The 17,466-nt window shown below is 41.2% G+C and overlaps 1 protein-coding gene across 6 annotated transcripts in view; it reads left to right on the top strand.

Annotated features, from left to right (window-relative positions):
- Positions 1-17,466, top strand: part of LIMS1 (LIM zinc finger domain containing 1) — a 68,260-nt gene that overhangs the window by 30,766 nt on the left and 20,028 nt on the right. Inside the window, exon 1 of one of the 6 annotated variants that reach the window (XM_083855680.1) lies at positions 4,740-4,993. The exons of 3 other annotated variants lie outside the window; for them this stretch is intronic. In XM_083855680.1, the coding sequence (XP_083711806.1) occupies positions 4,890-4,993 (104 nt within the window). In that variant the 5' untranslated portion in view covers positions 4,740-4,889. Of the gene's footprint in view, positions 1-4,739; positions 4,994-11,299; positions 11,351-17,466 lie in introns of those variants that run through there. 2 more of the 6 variants (XM_083855673.1, XM_083855676.1) reach the window with 2 other exon arrangements.

The raw sequence follows: 17,466 nt of genomic DNA, 5'->3' as shown, positions 1-17,466 counted from the left end.
CTTTTTGCAGGGTTTTTTTTTTTCTTTCTGTTGAATTTAGGAATTCATGAGCAGCGTGTGCAGAGAGCTCGGAGAAGGAAGGAAAAATACCTTGCTCCACGTTCAAGCAGACAGAAGATTTCCTCATGTTTGCTTTTATTTTTTTTTTTTTTTTGTTATTGGAATAGAATATATGGAATGAGAGCAGGGATCTGCCATGCTTCACTGATACCTTGTGGGCCACAAGCCATGGAGGTGGAGATGCCTTTGGTACTTCCAGGATGAGAAAGGACCCCTGTTCTCACCACAATAACCCTGCCTTCCTTTGCTCCATCAAATCCCAGAGAACTTCAGTGGATTGAGTGCATCACTGCTCTGAAGAGTGTTGAGCACACCATAGAATCATAGAATGGTTTGAGTTAGAAGGGACCTTAAAGAACATCTAGTTTCAACCTCTCCCCCCAGCAATGGGCCAGTAGGCCTTGCACTGGGCCAGGCTGCAACCATCATGTAGGTTTTTACTTTACATTTGAAATTTACGCTGGACATTTATTGTTATTTACATTGTATGGCAGGGACAAGCGGTAGAAGATGAGGTTTAACAAAAACTAGTAACTACTGTTAAATTGCAACAATCCCACTTGGTCAGCTGGGGCATGGACATAAATCCAAAACTCTTTTTTGTAGTGTGGATATAAATAGATCCAGTGCCTCAGTACTTAGCCTAATCCTCAGATTAAATTTGCATGCTTCAGGATTGATTTATCACTAAGTGGAAAATGGGAAGAAACATCAAAACGGATGTTGGACTGACATGAGACAAGGAAGGAAACATGTACTTAAATAATTAACTCCTTGAACCAACAGTTTAGGCTCCCATGAAGCTTTGCAATTTTAGTTTCAAGGTGTGTGTCATTAGCATTTGTGCTTGGTATTCTCTCTGTGCATTTCATTTTATCACTGTCTGTCCCAGCAGGGATCCCAGTGGGGTACACTATTCCTTGACACCCAAACCTATCTGTGGGGACTCATTCTGCAGCTCCAGAGAGGAGGTGTGAAGCTTTGTTGGCATCGACACATCATTTGAGTGCTTCAGGGATTCTTGCAAAACTGCCAGAAGGGTTATTGCCACCTTCCTTCATTTTCTGCAGCGAGTCCTTCGCTGCTGTAAAAGCCTTTTCCTTCACTTTAAAGTGTGCTTTCTTCCAAATCTTGTGAGAAATAGTAGAAAACGGTCACTCTTGTACACATTCCTCTGGAAACTGGTTCCAGGGATAAGCTGGGTGAATGATGAGGGGATGGAGGAATGTGCTCCCCTTTGAACCATTCCTATAGTGTTAGAACACTCTTCTGATTATGGTTTTGACTGACTGTGCTGCCATGAAAACAAGGGTTTTTTATCAATTTGAAAGTCTTCAACTAAACTTAATTGAAATTTGGTCGTTTTTTCAAAGTTTAAAAAAAACCCAAGGAAACAAGAACATGCCACTAGAGGGAATAAAAGGTGACACACATCAACTTTTCTGTGAGGAAAAAGAGACCTAAAACTTCATCTTTTCTGGTTTCTGTAGTTAGTGCATATTCTCTGTAAATACAGGCTTATGAAGGAATGTCCTGAATTTGAAGCACTTGACATTTATTGTTATTCCTATATTCAATTACATGTTTTCCAGCATCATGAATTGCTGTTCATATCCCTTTGAACAGTATAGTAGTATAAAGTAGCCAGGCATAACCTGTCTATCTTAAAAGATTTTTAAACTGGAGAATTCTGCTGAATACCTAGAGTCACCAGAACAGCAGTACTTTCACAGAAATTTAAGGGAGAGCACTGGAGGCCTGGATATCAAAATAAATGCTCTTTAGGACTGCAGTGAAAACTTAACCATGAGCATTGTCCCACGTAATAAGAAATTATTTACTGCTTGTGATGAATGAGGGACTGCTTACTTTCTCTCTCAGTTCCACCTTGTGCTGGTTAGACATGGGGGAATATTTTCCTTTGCTGAAAAACAGGTACCACCATGGTTATCCATCACATCACAGTAGCAATGTTGGCTTTTTCTGGGGGCAACTGCATGAGGGAAGAGCACTGGAAAATGGAGAGTAAACCTTCAAAGTAAAGGATATACAAGAAGGCTGTGCATTACTGGTAATGAGAAAAGCTGTGATTACTTGGCTGGTCCTCAGAAATTCTGATGGAATGTGAAAGGTCCAAGAGGCTCCATCCCACATGAGAAGAATGTAATCTCTCAGAAAAGGAATTATAAACATTAGATAGGGGCTAGAAGGTAAAAAGGGGTGTGGGGAGAAGGAGGCACTCACTGGGGAAGCTCTTCTTGGAGAGCCAGGTAGATCCAAGTTGCTTTCTGGAAGTATTTAAGTGAGTTAGTTGAGAAATAACATTTGTGTTCTGCAATGTCTCTGCAAAAAAACATCCTTATAACTTGTATTTGATACTCAGAACTTAAAGTTTTGACTGTTTGGGTAAATTCAGATTTGAAACCTCGTCTCTTGTGAGGATTCATGGGCAATCCCACGGGGCAGAAAACGAGTCCAGTTTGCATTTCTTCTTGTAGAAAGCTTTTAGCTTGTTCTGAAGCCTCCAAGAAAGTGTTTTCTACATCAGCATAGATCCCTGTTGGAGTTTGCTGATGGGGTCTGTGAAATGGAGCGATGGAGCCAAGTCCCTAGTCTTACTTTAAAAACCTAACCATCTTGCCCTCTTTTATATTTAGGTGAATTTGATATGTATAAAAACTAATTTTTGTGTCTGGACTTGCTGTATTCCTTTAATTTGCACGCTCTGCCTTGGTGCAGCTCTGGTTCACAGGGACATTTGAGTAAAAATTGTTGCCCAAGCACAGCAGCTGCTCATGCAGATAAAAAAAAGTTTAATGAAATTATGTGTTTCAGACTAATGCATCATTCAGCAAAGGGGGTGAAGAATTGTCTTTTTATGGGCTTGTGTCATGTTCAATACAAAAGTATTCAATATATGCTCAATAGATGGCTACTGTAATGAATAAGAATCTATGAACAAATTTATAGGTAATCGTTCCATTTCAGTAGTTTACAAAGAGCTTTCTCACAGAAAAAATGTACTCATCACTTTTGAGATTATTATCTAAAATCAATCATTTGGACAAAACTAAGTCATTTGTCCACAGATATTTAAAGAAGAGTATAAATTGTTGGTAATGTATAAAAGCTGCTGTGCCATGAACATCTGTCATCTGCCGCCCTGAACCTCCACTCATAACAGCATTAACTTCTCATTGGATTGCTTACCGACTGGCTGCAGGGAATTGGCATTTAATTATGTTTAAGCTTTTCCTATTATGTACTGAGAAACAACCTTAAATACTTCATTTGAAACTGGAATGCAGCATGTTTAGGCAAATATTGTAATTGTTCATGCTTTTATTTTCTGAGGACAGGAGCTCAGATGTGTATAGCTTGTTGACAGTTCAGTATGTGAAACCCTCTAATATCACATAAATCACTTTGAATTTTTGCAACCATTATCTATTTGGCATGTTACGTGATTCCTTTTCCAAAACAATTTTGTTATTTTTCCGTTGTGTGATGTTTAATATTATGTGCTGATGACATTCCAGACTGCAGCACATTGATAGTATTATATAAAATTACTGAGTTTGTGTTCAGTCTGGTAATCTCAACAAAATTGGTGTCATATGATATACCCAGTATTACCTATGTTACACTTTTTTTCCTTTAGAGAAATTAAAAAATACTCTTACATATATTCTGCTACAAAATAAACACTTTTGTAATGAACTCTGTAATTCATACCACATAGAACTTGTTTCCTATTGTAGTCAAAACACTCCCTGTGAATTGTTAGGTTTATTTGCTTCTATTAAATTCAAATTCATTTAAAAAACACCTTCCCCACTCACCACGTAGAAGTAAAATCTCTGAATTAAGTTTTTGTTTATGTGTCAAGAATAATGTCAAAGAAATAGTAAATGTTTTTCAACAAGTGGTAAGCTTTTTTGAAGCCTCCTGAAATGAAGTGTTTTATTTACTATTAAAAATTTATTAAGTGAAATGAGACGAAGAGTTTGCAAGATTCCCTGCAAACCACCTTCCTGCCTTGCAGTAAACTTGGAGCATTTCCATTCCTGTTTTACAATTACACAAGACACTCCATCACTACAAAATGTGACAAACTGGTATAGTGGTTGTGTTTTGATAGCTGAGAGTAGGAAGAAAATTACATTGTGATTTTCTTCTGATTTTCGAGGTAGAAAAGGGAAAATGCACATTGCTGTTGCATTTCCAAAAGAGCATTTTAATGCTAATTACTGAAGTTACTTTGCGGCACACTTTGCTGCATTAACCTCCCCGTCAGAGCTTGCCAACGTGCTTGAGTAACTCTGAATTTTCATAGCTCTAATGACTTCCTTTTTGTCATAAATTAGAACAGGAAAGAGTAACCAGCTCATTGCAGTCCTGGAGATGTGTAGCTTTTTGCGGAGGCGCTGGGAGAGCCGCCTGCTCTGCCCAGGACGGGGCAGGTCGTGCCTGTCGGGGCGGTCACAGTTTGAGGAAGGCTGGAGGGAAGGGGGTGCGCTTGTCGCACGCATCCCTTAGGTGTGATGAAGTGATAAAGGAAATGTAGTGCCCGTTGGGAGGGTGTGTACCTGTGAGAAACAGGAAGCAGCTCGGCTGTGCCTGCCCTGCCCTGCCCTGCCTGCAGAGGCCGGTGGCTGCGGCGGGCGCAGGTGTGCCGACACACCGCCCAAGCCGCTCCTCTCCAGGCATCTTGGCAGGCGCACTCCTCGGCACCCGCAGCTGCGAGAGGCGGGGGAAACAAACCCAGCCCAAAGCCGAAACACCCCCCTCACCTTTAAAAAAACCAGCCCTCCTCCAGGTAGGGGAATATGACGGCCTTGCAGCTGAAAGAGTTGTCACAGTCAGGTCTGTACAGGAGGAGACGGGATCGTCCTGACAGTGTCCTGCCCGGGTCACAGGAAGAGAACCTGAGGTGAGTGCGAATGGATGGGACTGCCAGGGCACCGAGCGCTTCTCTGCTGCCCGCTCGCCTCGGTGGTTTTAACAAACAAAATGCAACCACAGCTCCGGAAAGTCACTGCAAAACAAATCCATCGAGAAGCAGCCCCGAGGCACGACAGAAACCCCCCTGAAGGAGGGATAACCGGAGCCCTACAGTGACCTTGCGTTCTGGCGCTGGTGTGACAGCCTTCCCTGACTCTGGGAAGGGCAAATGTTGGCCGGCTTTTACTTCGGGATCCCTTTTGACGGCCAGCACCCGCAAGTAAATGAACGTTTTGGAGCCTGACAACTTTGCTCCATCTTCTTTCAGGCTAGTTCTGGGTCACCCAGGTTCTGCAGGTTCTGCTGCCTCTTGGATCTTGGTGCGGTCCCTGCTCCAGGCTGGTGTTGTGGAGCTGGGGTGGCTGCTGGGCTCTGGCCTTCTTCATGGGGGGTTCTGTGTTGCGGAAAGGACAAAAGAATGCAGCAGGGCCACTTAGCCTGACCTTACTCAGCAGGGGTGACCAAAAATCAGAAAGCCGTTTAATGTCTGGGGTTATCTTCCTGATGCTGCGAACCTTTGGAAAAAAATTAACAATGAATTTGCAAAAAGCCTCCATTTGGAGCAGAAAGATTAAAGATCTGTTTGTAACTTGAGTAAGTGCAGACATCCCCCAAAAAAGTAAAAATGCTAAGATGATTTTCTAAGTGTACTCAGCATGAAAGCAATCCATTCCCACTTCAAGCTCCTCAGCAAAGGAGCCTTGTGTATCCGCTACCAAAAGCCTCAGTGGAGAGGAAGTACTTCCTATGTCCTAATGTCTGTCTCATTGTATTTTTAGATTGTTTTTCCTTGGTAGTGGTTGTGCATCAGGTTGGAGTGCTGTGTAATTTGAAAGGTTGTTACTCTGTTTTTGTCAGCTGCATTAGCAATTTCAGAAGAATGATTATTCAGATCTGGGGGATTTACTCTTTTGTTACAACTAAGGACCTTAATTGTGGCAAAATGTGTGATTGTAACTTACAGAAATTACTATGAGATGTCAGAAATATATCACTTCTAGGAATGTGTTAACTTGAAGGTTTGGTATGTGTGTTTGGTATTTCTTTGTAGTATTAATTCCTGAATTGATTTCTCAGATTGATTTCTAATGGCATTAGCAGTATATATGTTATATTCATATGATAGCAGTTGGAAGAATAACCAGACATAGTAGCATAAGAGATGTGCAGAGATTCTTGACATTTTTACATTTAGTTTCTTTTGTACAAAACTAGCAATGAGGAAAAATAGATCTATTTAAGGAAGAGAAAGCTTCTTTTTAAAGCATATACATAAAAATGAGTACTAGCTGTGTATGGTTGTGTTGCTGTTATTACTGTGCATATATCCAAGATGGGAATGAGACCGTTTTGGGACTGGATAGGGGAAGGGGTGTATTTACTGCACCAGTAAAAGTCTGGGTGTTTTAATCTCCTGAGCCTCTTCCAGTTAGAGATGAGAAATACATGAAACTGATTGGTCTTGAGAAATAAAATCCAAATTGGAGGAAATAGCAAATCAAGGGCTTGTGAATCAGCAGAGGGCAGAGTGTTGGAGGTACAAGGAGGTGAATAGACCATGGTCAGATGATGCTTTTAGAGCAGAGGGACAACCCATACCTGCAACCAGAGCTTATCTTATGTTTGCTAATAGCTTAAGCTGGTTCTTATTCAAACTAAACCTTGCTCCTTCCTAACCCATATTGTGATATTTCAGTGTGTTGCGAGGCAGGCTTGTCATTTTTACTGCATTCTCCTTGACAAAAGGCTATGGCATTATAAACAGAATTATGACATATCAACAGGGCAAAGAGCAATTGGGAACAAAAAAAAAAAAAAAAAAAAAAGCTCATTAGTTTTCTAAAAATGGAAAGCTCTGTTTCTTTCCATATGTTCTCCCAGTGCCACTTAGATGTCTGTCCTTAGCGAATTCTTTCACAATATCTGGAGTCCACAAGAAAGACAAGAGGTTTCTTTTCTGTGTGCTAAATATATCTTGTGATCCATGGCTTTTCAATGCCCTCCCCTAGTATCTGTCTCCAATTCTTTGTTCTAGTGTCTTTGTATTTTGTTTTACATACATATTAATCCAGATGTGTCAAATAATATCAGCCCTCAAGCAACAGTTCACTGAAACCTGCTTTCTCAGTTCAAGTAGTATTCTTCTAATCCTGGGCCAAAATGTACTCAAGAAGCCAATGTCCCCAGGTCACCCTTTGAGAACTTCTGTATTTAAAACCTCTAATTTCAGCTGCTGGATCCAGCCATCACAGTAGGAGCCAGATGTGCTTGGTAGGACAGGGACCTGTGTACCTGCAAACTGCAGCTGAGACACAGCCAAGTGTTGGCATTACAAAGCAGCTCAGCAGGGCTTGGTGCCAAAATTCTGCTTTTTTTTCTTTCCTGGGAATGTCAGTATCATTTCTACTTAAAATGTGTGTGATTACTAATAGTTAGGGCACTGTAAAACAATGTACTGAAACTCCTAAATGTGCACCAGAACATGTGTTTGTCATATAATGTATCACATACATTTAATTTGTCCTGACAGCACAGCACATTGGTGGGGATGGGAAATTGGGCTTCTCTTTCTGTCTCACTCCATGCATTACTTAACAAGCCTCATAACCTCTCTGGCAGCCTCTTAATCTGCTGCTAGAAATGCAACAGATGCTTTACTGACTTTTTAGGGAGTTGCAGCCTGTCTGTGCCATGTAAAAGGTGGTCTGAATAGTTCATCCTTTTCTTGAACTTGCACAGTACAAAAATGTGCTTGGTTTAGACCTCCAGTGAGGTCAGGGTGCTGAATGTAGACCTCTCTTTGCCTTTTTGAGTAGACTCAACAACTCATAAACCTAAATTATACAGGATGCTCCTGGGGTGCAGAGTTCAAAATGCAGGAGGATGCCAGGCACCTTCATCTCTCTCCTGTGTACAGCAGATGCAGCCATCCTTGAACTAAATGTAACCTGAAAAATCTGCTTTTCAGAAGATACTGTTTTGAAGACTTGTTCTTTTCCAGCTACATTGATTTAGTAGGAAAAAGATGACCTCTCATGTAGGTCTTGTCTTGCTTTGTCTTTAGAAACAGCATGTAAAAAATTCTGACTGTATGCTGAGCTATTCTTTCTTGCTTTTCTCTGCAAACAGGATACAAAGGAAATTGTACACATATATTTATGATTAATCGTTAGGAGTCACTTAGCAATAGCAGTATGCTTGCTATTTTTGCTCTTTCCCCTTCTCATCCCATGGGTTTTTGTAAAAATAGAATGATTCCTCTAAAAGACTTGATACTGTTAATTCTCAAGGTTCAGTACAAGGTACTGGCAAAAGCAGAGGCAATTATCTTTGGGGTTATTTTGGCAATTACACTTAAAATTAATTTGATCACTGTTACCTACTATCTGTAGCTCTCTTTTCTAAGTTCATATGCATTCAAATGCCATTAAAAACATAAACAACTTTTGAAGAGGTTAGTCTCAAATTTTTACCAAACAGTAAATTTCGGCATTTACAATAAATAATCGTTGATGAGTTTCCATCAGTGGGTGTCAGTCACTCATAGCTCACTGCTCTGTTCTGTGCAGAAAGCACTGTAGCTGTTTTCCATATTAATAGTTTTAAAGTATCTGCATTCCCTTTGCTCTCTGCTGCTGAAGCTGATGGATACAGGTGTGTGAGTAGGTGCAAGCAATCTTCTGCTGGATCTGCTCAGGCTCCTGCCTGCCTCTGCACATTGACTCCAGGCTGGAAGGCATGTGGATGTGCCCCAAAATTTGAAGCACAAAGACTCCCTTGCAGATGAAACAAGAGGCATAAGCACATGGTTACGTCCCACTGAGCCTTTGGAGGATAGGCTCTGCACAGCAAGGCTTGTAGGTGAGTGTAAAAAGAAACAAATGAGTTGGCAACACAGTAGGGCTGTCTCCCTTTCTCTATGAGAAAACAGCATTCAGGAGCTGTGCAAGGTCACAGATCTCCTTAACCTGCCATCAAAAGCATGTGTGTAGCAGCTGTTTCCAGCTGCACATTCACTCTGTAGATCTGCTCTTCCTAGGAAGAATGGAAATGATTGTCAGCGACTGTCTGGGAAACCAGGGACCTGTTGAGCCTTCAGATACTTTAGGGTACTGAGAGCAGGTTAAGGTGAAAAGATCTGTCTGCACCTGGAAGCTTACTTAAATTTGATGTCTCTTGGTAATGTTTCTTTATAGCATCACCAGTGTTAACATTTATATGGCTGCTTTCTGTGAGAGTTGTTTAACTTGCTCCCCCTGCCAGTGTCAGCAGGTGAAGCAGTAATTGTTCCATACATGGATAAAAAAGTGATGAATTTATTCAAGGAGGAAGAACTTAAAAGAAATGCTAAGACAAAAAAAATTGTGCTTCTCCCTAGTAAATCTGCTAGGATGGTGGAGAGCTGGGTGGTACAAATACTCATTTGAATCAGGTGCTTGGGAGCTCTGAACTAGCATACACTTCAGCTTGTCTGCTAGCTGCTCTAATTGAAGAAGTGATTTGTCCATGTAAATGCAACACTGAATTGGTACCATTGATTAGAGTAACAGCCAGCAAAAATAAGCTTCATGGTTAGATTTAAATATTGGGATACCTTGAATTTTCATTGCACCTTAGTTTGAGGTAGCCACATGACTAGAGGCTTTACTGTTCATTTGTGCTGTACTTTTTCATTGCTCTAGGGGTTAAAATAACTCCTGAAGGACACACCCTTTTTTGCTTGCCTTCTCTCTCACCCCTTGTCTCCTACATTGCATAACAGCTAAGCAATTTTGTGTGACGTGCTCACCCAGACTATCACCTCTCATGACTCCAAACGACTGGAGATAGCTACTTGTGTAACATCAACCAAAGCAGTAACCGCTTTTCCTCTTAAATCTATGATTTTAGTAAATATGTAAGCTTCAATTAGGATTTTAATTATAGCAATTAGGATTTTCACTGCTCTTATTTATAGGATTAGCTGACTAAAGGTGGATTATACATTTCTTTTCTTTTGCTATTATTTTCGTGTGTCCTGATGATACCTAATCATAGGTGTTCTCTTATGAAAATGTACCATGATTTCTTATTATTCTTCATTATAATTAAGCTGTCCTTTGAATGCATGTCCTTTTAATATCCTTTGAATCTGTCACACTGAAGTGAATTTACACACAGAAGAGAAAAACTAAATTATGCCAATGTTACCACTTAATAAAAACTACTGACTTGCAGGTATCTGGGAGAAAAGTTTAAAGGTTGAAAGCTTGTATTCCGTTTCTGTATATATATTTATTTTATTTTTTTTTTCTTGAGGTCTCTGAGCTGTTCTAGGAAACCCAAAGCTGACATACTGTCCTTAAGAGGACCGTGAGCCTTTTACATGATGCTCTCCAGGCATGAGAACAGCTTGCTAAGTATGCTGCTTCTGAGGATGGCCAAAGGCTGATGCCTGTAGAGGGAGGTAGAAGGAAAGAGTGAACCTTTTATGGAATTGCCCTTGGTAGTAACCCCAGCTTGCCACCAGCTGTGGCTCAGGGACTTCCTACAGAGAGTGTGGCATTCAGTATTTTTTCCTTCAATTAACTCCTCTGGTCTTGCCTTGCACCCAGCAATCTCAGGGCATTTATTAAGTCACTCAGTGCTCTAAGTTTTCATGTGTATTATCTGATGGTGTAGTACACATAGTTACGTGGGGGGTTTCTTTGGGGTTTTTTTCTTGCTTGATTTGTCATAGCAGCTTTAGGCTGCCATTGTTCAGTTTTCATCTTTGTAACTTCTAGCTTTGTAGAAATTCTCATTTTAGGTAGTTGCTGATAGAATTCTGAAATTATGGCTTCATATATAATGCTCTGTGAGCAGTGTTTTTTGATGATACTGCTCAATTTTGCCAGCAGATTCTGTTATCCTGTGATGTGTCTTTATAGATGAACCTTTCTGATCTTTTGGAGCCTTTTGTCCAGCAAGAGAAATTTGGTTTCTGACTTTTGTGACATATTTCCTTGTAGCTCTTCTGCTGTTTCTGGCTGCCCTAATGGCCATAATAGAGTTAGGAAAATAATGAATTAAATACTTTTTACTATTAGCATCAAAGGAAGTAACATCCTGGCAAACACAAATAGCAATACCTGGCAGCATTTCTCAGCCTGTGCTTCTTTAAATTAAAGATTCAAAACATTCAAGCTGTTCCAGCAAGGAGTGAGTGGACAAGGTAGAGCAAATGTGAAATGATGTTTGTCTTTTCTAGCGTGTGAAATCCATGCATGCCACACTCTTCATAGATCATAAAGCTCTCGATCCCAAGGTGAGTCTACCTTTTGAACTCTGTTTCTATGCAACTATTGGACTTCTACTCAGTCATGCCTCAAAACTGCCCTGGCTGGTCCCCTTGTTCCAGTAAGGGAAGTTTGCATTGAAAGCTAATTGTCCTGCACAATATTTGGCTTTTCACATTTTGTTTTGTACATTTCTTCTCACTGACTTCAGAAACTGAAGTGAAGCATACCCTGTATTTCTGATACATTGCCAAGCTCGTCCTAATATATATATACTTTTTAAAGAACATTGTAGCAGTGCAGCTTCAGAATAAGATAACTCCATGAACTACCAAGTTGCAGGTTATGAATTTTGCCTGAAATGTACAAGTAATTCCGTAGTTTTAAACTCAAATGCTCGCTAAAGTGTTTTCTAAAGCTACTCCTCAGATTACACCAAGGTATGTAGCAAAGCAGAAGGCTTGGCAGGGCTCAAACCCCTCTGATTGAAAGCACAAACCCCTGTCATCTTCCCTCTTTCCTTTGCTTCTGTTCTGTCAAGCAAAAACCCCCACTGTTCTTTTGGATGATCCCAGTACTATATTCTTGTGAGGGGTAACTTTTATATCTTCTTCCCTCATAAGTGTTATGGTAAATACTGTAACTGTCCACTGCTGCTTTACTCATTGAGGATTAGTCAGGTGTTGGGACAGAAACCATTACTTTAAAAAAAACTGACAAAAAGGTTTAAAAAAACCTTGCCAAACCTTCTGCTAGAAAAATGCATGGAAGTCTAGTTTTGCACAAACTGCTACGGAAAATCATTCATATTTACTTGACAGGTGTGCTACTGGCATTGAATAGCTAATAAATATAAAGTACAAGATGAAGACGTTTTGTTTGTATTACCCTAAGTGTTAAGACTCTCGTAATGAAGTCAAAATGCTATTTTGTGTTACAGTTATTCGTCAGCACATTACTCATTCTTGAGTCTTAGGAGTGTACACTGCTTCTGGTTGTTCTCTTGGTAGTTGAATATTGGCTGTTACTTCATGCTGCATTATTAACTGCAGATGGCTTAGCTGTCTGCCATCCTCTGTAGGTTTTAAAGTCAGGTGATGCTGTAGTGAATATAGGAAGAGAAAAATGTGAAACCAGAACCTGGAGTGACTAATAATTACAATTTGGTATGTGTGTGAGAGAAGAGGAACAGCTGAAATGTTTTCTATAACACATTGTACTTCTGCTCAAAATTAATTAATTCAGGCAATGAAAAGCTTTGCACTTCATCATATAGAAGCTCAAAGGAATGAAGGTGAGAAGAGATTGTGTTGCTGAAGGTGTAGATTAATAGTAATAAAGTAATAATAAAAGATGTGTGTGATGTGCAGGTTTCTAAAGCTGAAGGCCCGTCCTCAGCATTGTGTCTCCAGTGGAGATGTGACTATAATAAGGATTTTGCTGTGAGCTGGGAAGCGTGGTATTGCACTTCTCTCTGCCCTACAAGGAGCTGCATGGATGTACTGGAAGTCTCTCCTGATTGCTGGGGTGCTACTGAGTCATAGTATTAATTATAGCTCCTGGATGAACCACTCAGGTCATGGTGTTCAGCTTGTCAAAACATTGGTTCCACATAGTGCAGGCAGATGGCTCAGGCAGAATCAAAGGCTGGCATTTGCCATTATGCTGAAGAATCAGTGGAGGATTTTTGGTGGATGTCAGTGACAGATGACATGAACTGAATATTGGTGCTAGGAAACCGTTACGCTAAAGAGAAATATGTTCATGCATCATTTTAGAATCCTACAATCATTTAGGTTGTAACAACCTCTTAAGGTTATCAAGTCCAACCAATAACCCATCACTGCCAAGTCCACCTCTAAACTATGTCCCCAGGTGCCACATCTACAGGTCTTTTAAATCGTTTAAAGGTTGTTGACTCCACCACTTCTCTGGGCAGCCTGTTCCAATGCTTGACACCCTTTTGCATTAAAAAAAACAAAACAAAACAAAAACGGTCCAGTCTAAACCTCCCTTGATGTAACTTGAGGTTGTTTCTTCTTGTCCTGTCACTTCTTTGGAGCTTGGTGGTTCTGATCTTCTCTCTTCCAGCTTGAAAAGATGGTTCTTTTCGCAGTGCGTGTCTCAGGGACATTTGATATGCAGCCCCTAGTATTGAGCACCTGACCTTTTTTGTTATTCTTAAATGAGAAATGAGGCTGTAAATGTTATATGAAATGCATCCTTAAAATTTATAGAGTTGGAGGAATTTGGATACAGAATTTGGATACCATAATGAAGTAGGCATGCAGTTGACTACACAGGGTACAAATTTCAAGAATAACCAATAATATTCTGTGTCTCATGGAACACAGACTTACTAGAGTTCTTGAGCTTCTCATATATGATACTGTGTTTATTTTGTTTTTCCTGTCTGCACAGGATTAAAAAAAAAAACAGTAGTGGGGAGGAAGAGGTGAATGTTTTAAAGAATATCAAATATCTGTGCACAGAAGTCATTACTTGATCTACATGTAGCAGGGCTTCATTTGGTAGTACTTGTAACCAGCAGGAAGAAAATACTATACTTTACTGAAATATTAAAATGCTGTAGTTGCTGTAGTTGCATATTGCTCTCCCTTTCTACAAATTCTGTCAGAGGCTGACATTTTACTATGCCTGAATGACTTGATAAACATTGTGTGGGAAGGTGCTGCTTATCTGTCTATTCCAGTTATATTTACTTCCTTATGGAGAGATGGAATGTGAATGTTCTGTGTTTGTGGAGACCAAAGCATTTTTTGGACATGTTTATACTAGAATACATTTATACTGAAGGATATGAAACAATTAGAATTGCCTTTTTGTTTGCCCTGTTTAAACTCCCACCACATAAGTTTAATTATGCATTTTGAGGTGAAGACTAAAGAATGAAACTTTCAGGAGCACTCAGAATTCACCTCATTTTGACTGCAGTGGTTTCAAGATGGTTTTCCATCATTTTTAATAGAAAAACTAGTGAAAGCAGTGCTGAGAATATGTGAAAATCCTACCTGTAATGTGCATTTGAATTATATAAAAGATTCATACCTTCTTTCAAACTGCCTTAGGAGACCAGCTTAACATTGAAAGTATTTTATTGCTTAAGAGATAAACAATTGCAGCAACCAGAACCCAAGAGTGTTTTTAATTTCAGTTTAAAAAACCCACAAAAGGTCAACTGGTGCTTTTAAATGTTGGTGCAGAAATCAGAGCAGGGCACTGCAAGCCCACGCGTCTTTTGCAGCCAAACTTCTGTTCTGGGTTGTTTCTGTATTTTGCGTGTGAGAGTCACTGCATGGCATCTGTTAATACCTCATTATAACGAAAGCACACGTACCTGTGAGGGCGGTGGTGGGATGCGCTGTGCTTACTCATCCTCCTGCCTGTCCCGATGGGCCGTTCGGCCTCGGGCAGCGCCGGCGGTGCAGAGATATGTCACGGTGGCACAAATAGGCTGCCAAGCAGCTGCTGCCTTCGCCAAGCACCTTGTTTGGAGCCGTGACCGCTCCGCACAAGGCTATTTGTGGCACGGGGTGAAATGCTCAGCGGGCTTGGCTGGCCACCGAGCCGTCTGTGTAAGAGTCCCTGTCTGCCCCTGGCAGCCGCTGGCATGGGCAGCCGGGTTGGAAAGCTGTCCAGAGAAAGCAGTGTGAAGTGAGGCGGCAGCCATCCTTCAGCAGGGATTAGGCAGTGCGCCTATTTTTGCTATTGTTTACCAAAGCCCTTCTGGTAACCGCAGTGGAACACTTCTCCCTCCCTCTTCTACCATTTCCTTCAGCACCTTCCCTACCACCAGTTTTGGCTTTTGATGAGATCCTCAGTGTGCCAAGAGGAGACTGTCCTTTTCTTCCATACCTACCTTTTCTAGTTAAACACTCAACTCCCTTTTCTCTTCTCCCTAACACTGCATCTTTAACAACAGTCTGGTATGTTTTGTCCCATATCTCAGAGAATGCCCCTGGGGAGCTGCTGCTGCTGCAAAACAACCCCTTACATACTTCTCACTCCCCATGGAGACAGCTTCACCTGAGAGTAAACCTAGAATTCCCTAATGAAAATGCGGTGTATTTTTAACAATGTATTTCAGATCTTGGCAGCATGCCTCCTGCAAAATGTCAGAAAAGAGAAAGATAGCCAGCTGCTCTGGATTTGTGATTACAAGACCTTCACAGTAGAAGCTGTGTTTCCTTCCATAGCATAAAGGCCCTTTTTAAACTCCTGTCAAGCTCCTTTCTTGCTTAATGGAGGAAATTGGGAGTCATTCCACTAGCAGAAATGGTAATATGACTGGAGAACCAGGCAGCTTCTACTTATTGCACATATGGAGTCCTATTACTTTGAAGGACTTCTTGAAAAAAACTAGGAAGATAAAACCAGGCTTTTTGGATGGACATCTTACTGCACTAACTCACTGTACTACCTGCTTTGCTACAGCCATGCAAAAGATTGTACAGTAGCAAGCTGAAGAAGCCAGCAAATGTTTTCTTGTTGGTCAAAGAGGATATGAGGCAGCAGAAGTGGCTTCCAGCCACATTGGTCATTTGTGGATTTCAGATCTGTGCAAGAGTAGTCCACCAGGAGAAAGACTTTACAGGGCACTTTCGATTTGCAGTAGCATCTTTCCAGGAATCATCTGTGATCTGGGACAAAATACAGGAAAAGAGTTGGGAAATTGTTGAGAAAATAATGATAAGAGGAAGAGATAGAGCAAGTCAGCCTCTCTTATCTTAGTGGCTTCGTTCACCTGCACTAATCCTGGATGAATCAGCATTTTTAGTCCACTGCAGCCAGTCTTGCTGAAGTTTTTTATACCCAGAGAACTCAGCATTGACCTGTGCAGAAAGTTTTGGTAAGCAAGATGAAGAAGAAAAACTGGCATCACTATAACTGCATGTCCATTGGCAGAGACAGTTCTTTTTCATCACTCATGCTCCAGAGAATGCAGAAACCCTTTGTTCCAGGACTGCAGTGCTGCTCTGGCAAGATCTTTGTGGCCTAGGGCTACAGCCTGAGCATTGCTTCATCTGGAGTTTGCCCCATGACAGATAAAAATAGGGCTTGAGCTGCAGCCAGGCTGTGTCAGTGGTGAGGGTGCAGCCTCCTTAGCCTGTTAAAACTTGTGACTCCTGGTAGCTCTGGCATACGGTGAATAATCACACCTACAGACAGGCAAATAAGCAGGGAAATAGCTTGCCTAGGGGATTGCTCCTTGTTGAGGGGAAGTGAAGGAAAGACACTGACCAAACCCATTCCACAAATTTGTCAGCAGAAGCAGCAGTAGGACTGTGTTGGCTGAGCTGTGGGAAGGTGGCTGTGTGCAAGCTCAGGCCTGCATGGACAGGGGTGTGTCGGCTGCTGTACTCCTGCTGAGCAAAGCTGTCCCAGCTGCTGCTGAGATATATGGCCAAAACCCATCTTCAACCAGACCCTCTGTGGCAGGCCCTAGGAGGGTGCAGGTATATTAAGAAACTGTAGCCTTGGCTGGAACTTCTGTCATATCCTGTGACAGGACAAGTGGAAATGGCCTGAAGTTGTGCCACGGGAGGTCTAGATTGGCGATTGGGACAAATTTTTTCATGGAAATGTTTTAAACACTGGAGTCACCATCCCTGCAGATATGGTTTAGTGGTGAATATGGCAGTATTAGTTTAATGGTTGGACTCAGTGGTCTTGAGGTCTTTTCCAAACTAGATGATTCTATGTCTCTGATTTAGTTTCTCTATTTGTTCCCATTACTCATCTCCTTCTTGTCATCCTCTGCTTCCTCATGCCCCCTCACAGACTAGCAGGTTCTTCAGCTACCAGCATGCTGTGTGTCATGAGTATAAAGTGCCTGCAATTCTGTAGTTCAACTGATTGCTAGCAAGGCTGAGACAGTTCAACACAAAAGTTACTCAGGAGAGCTTCCCAAAAGCCTTCCTTTTCTGCAGTTAAAAAGTGCAGGAAGGCAAGTATCCCACATCTGCCACAAACACTGTGCTTCAAATAGGGAGAGCTTGAAGAAATGTAATTATTAGCTGCAAGTCTTACTTCAGTTAGTGTTCTTATATTGGATATTTGTTCTAAATGCAGCACATCACTGGAAATAAAGCTTTGATTTCCCTCCTTCATATATTGTCCATTA

This window comes from Zosterops lateralis, assembly GCF_965231275.1.
Source record: "Zosterops lateralis genome assembly, chromosome: 2".
NCBI lineage: Eukaryota > Metazoa > Chordata > Aves > Passeriformes > Zosteropidae > Zosterops > Zosterops lateralis.
The sequence above is the reverse complement of the archived record's forward strand: the minus strand, read 5'-3'. Positions and strand labels throughout refer to the sequence as shown.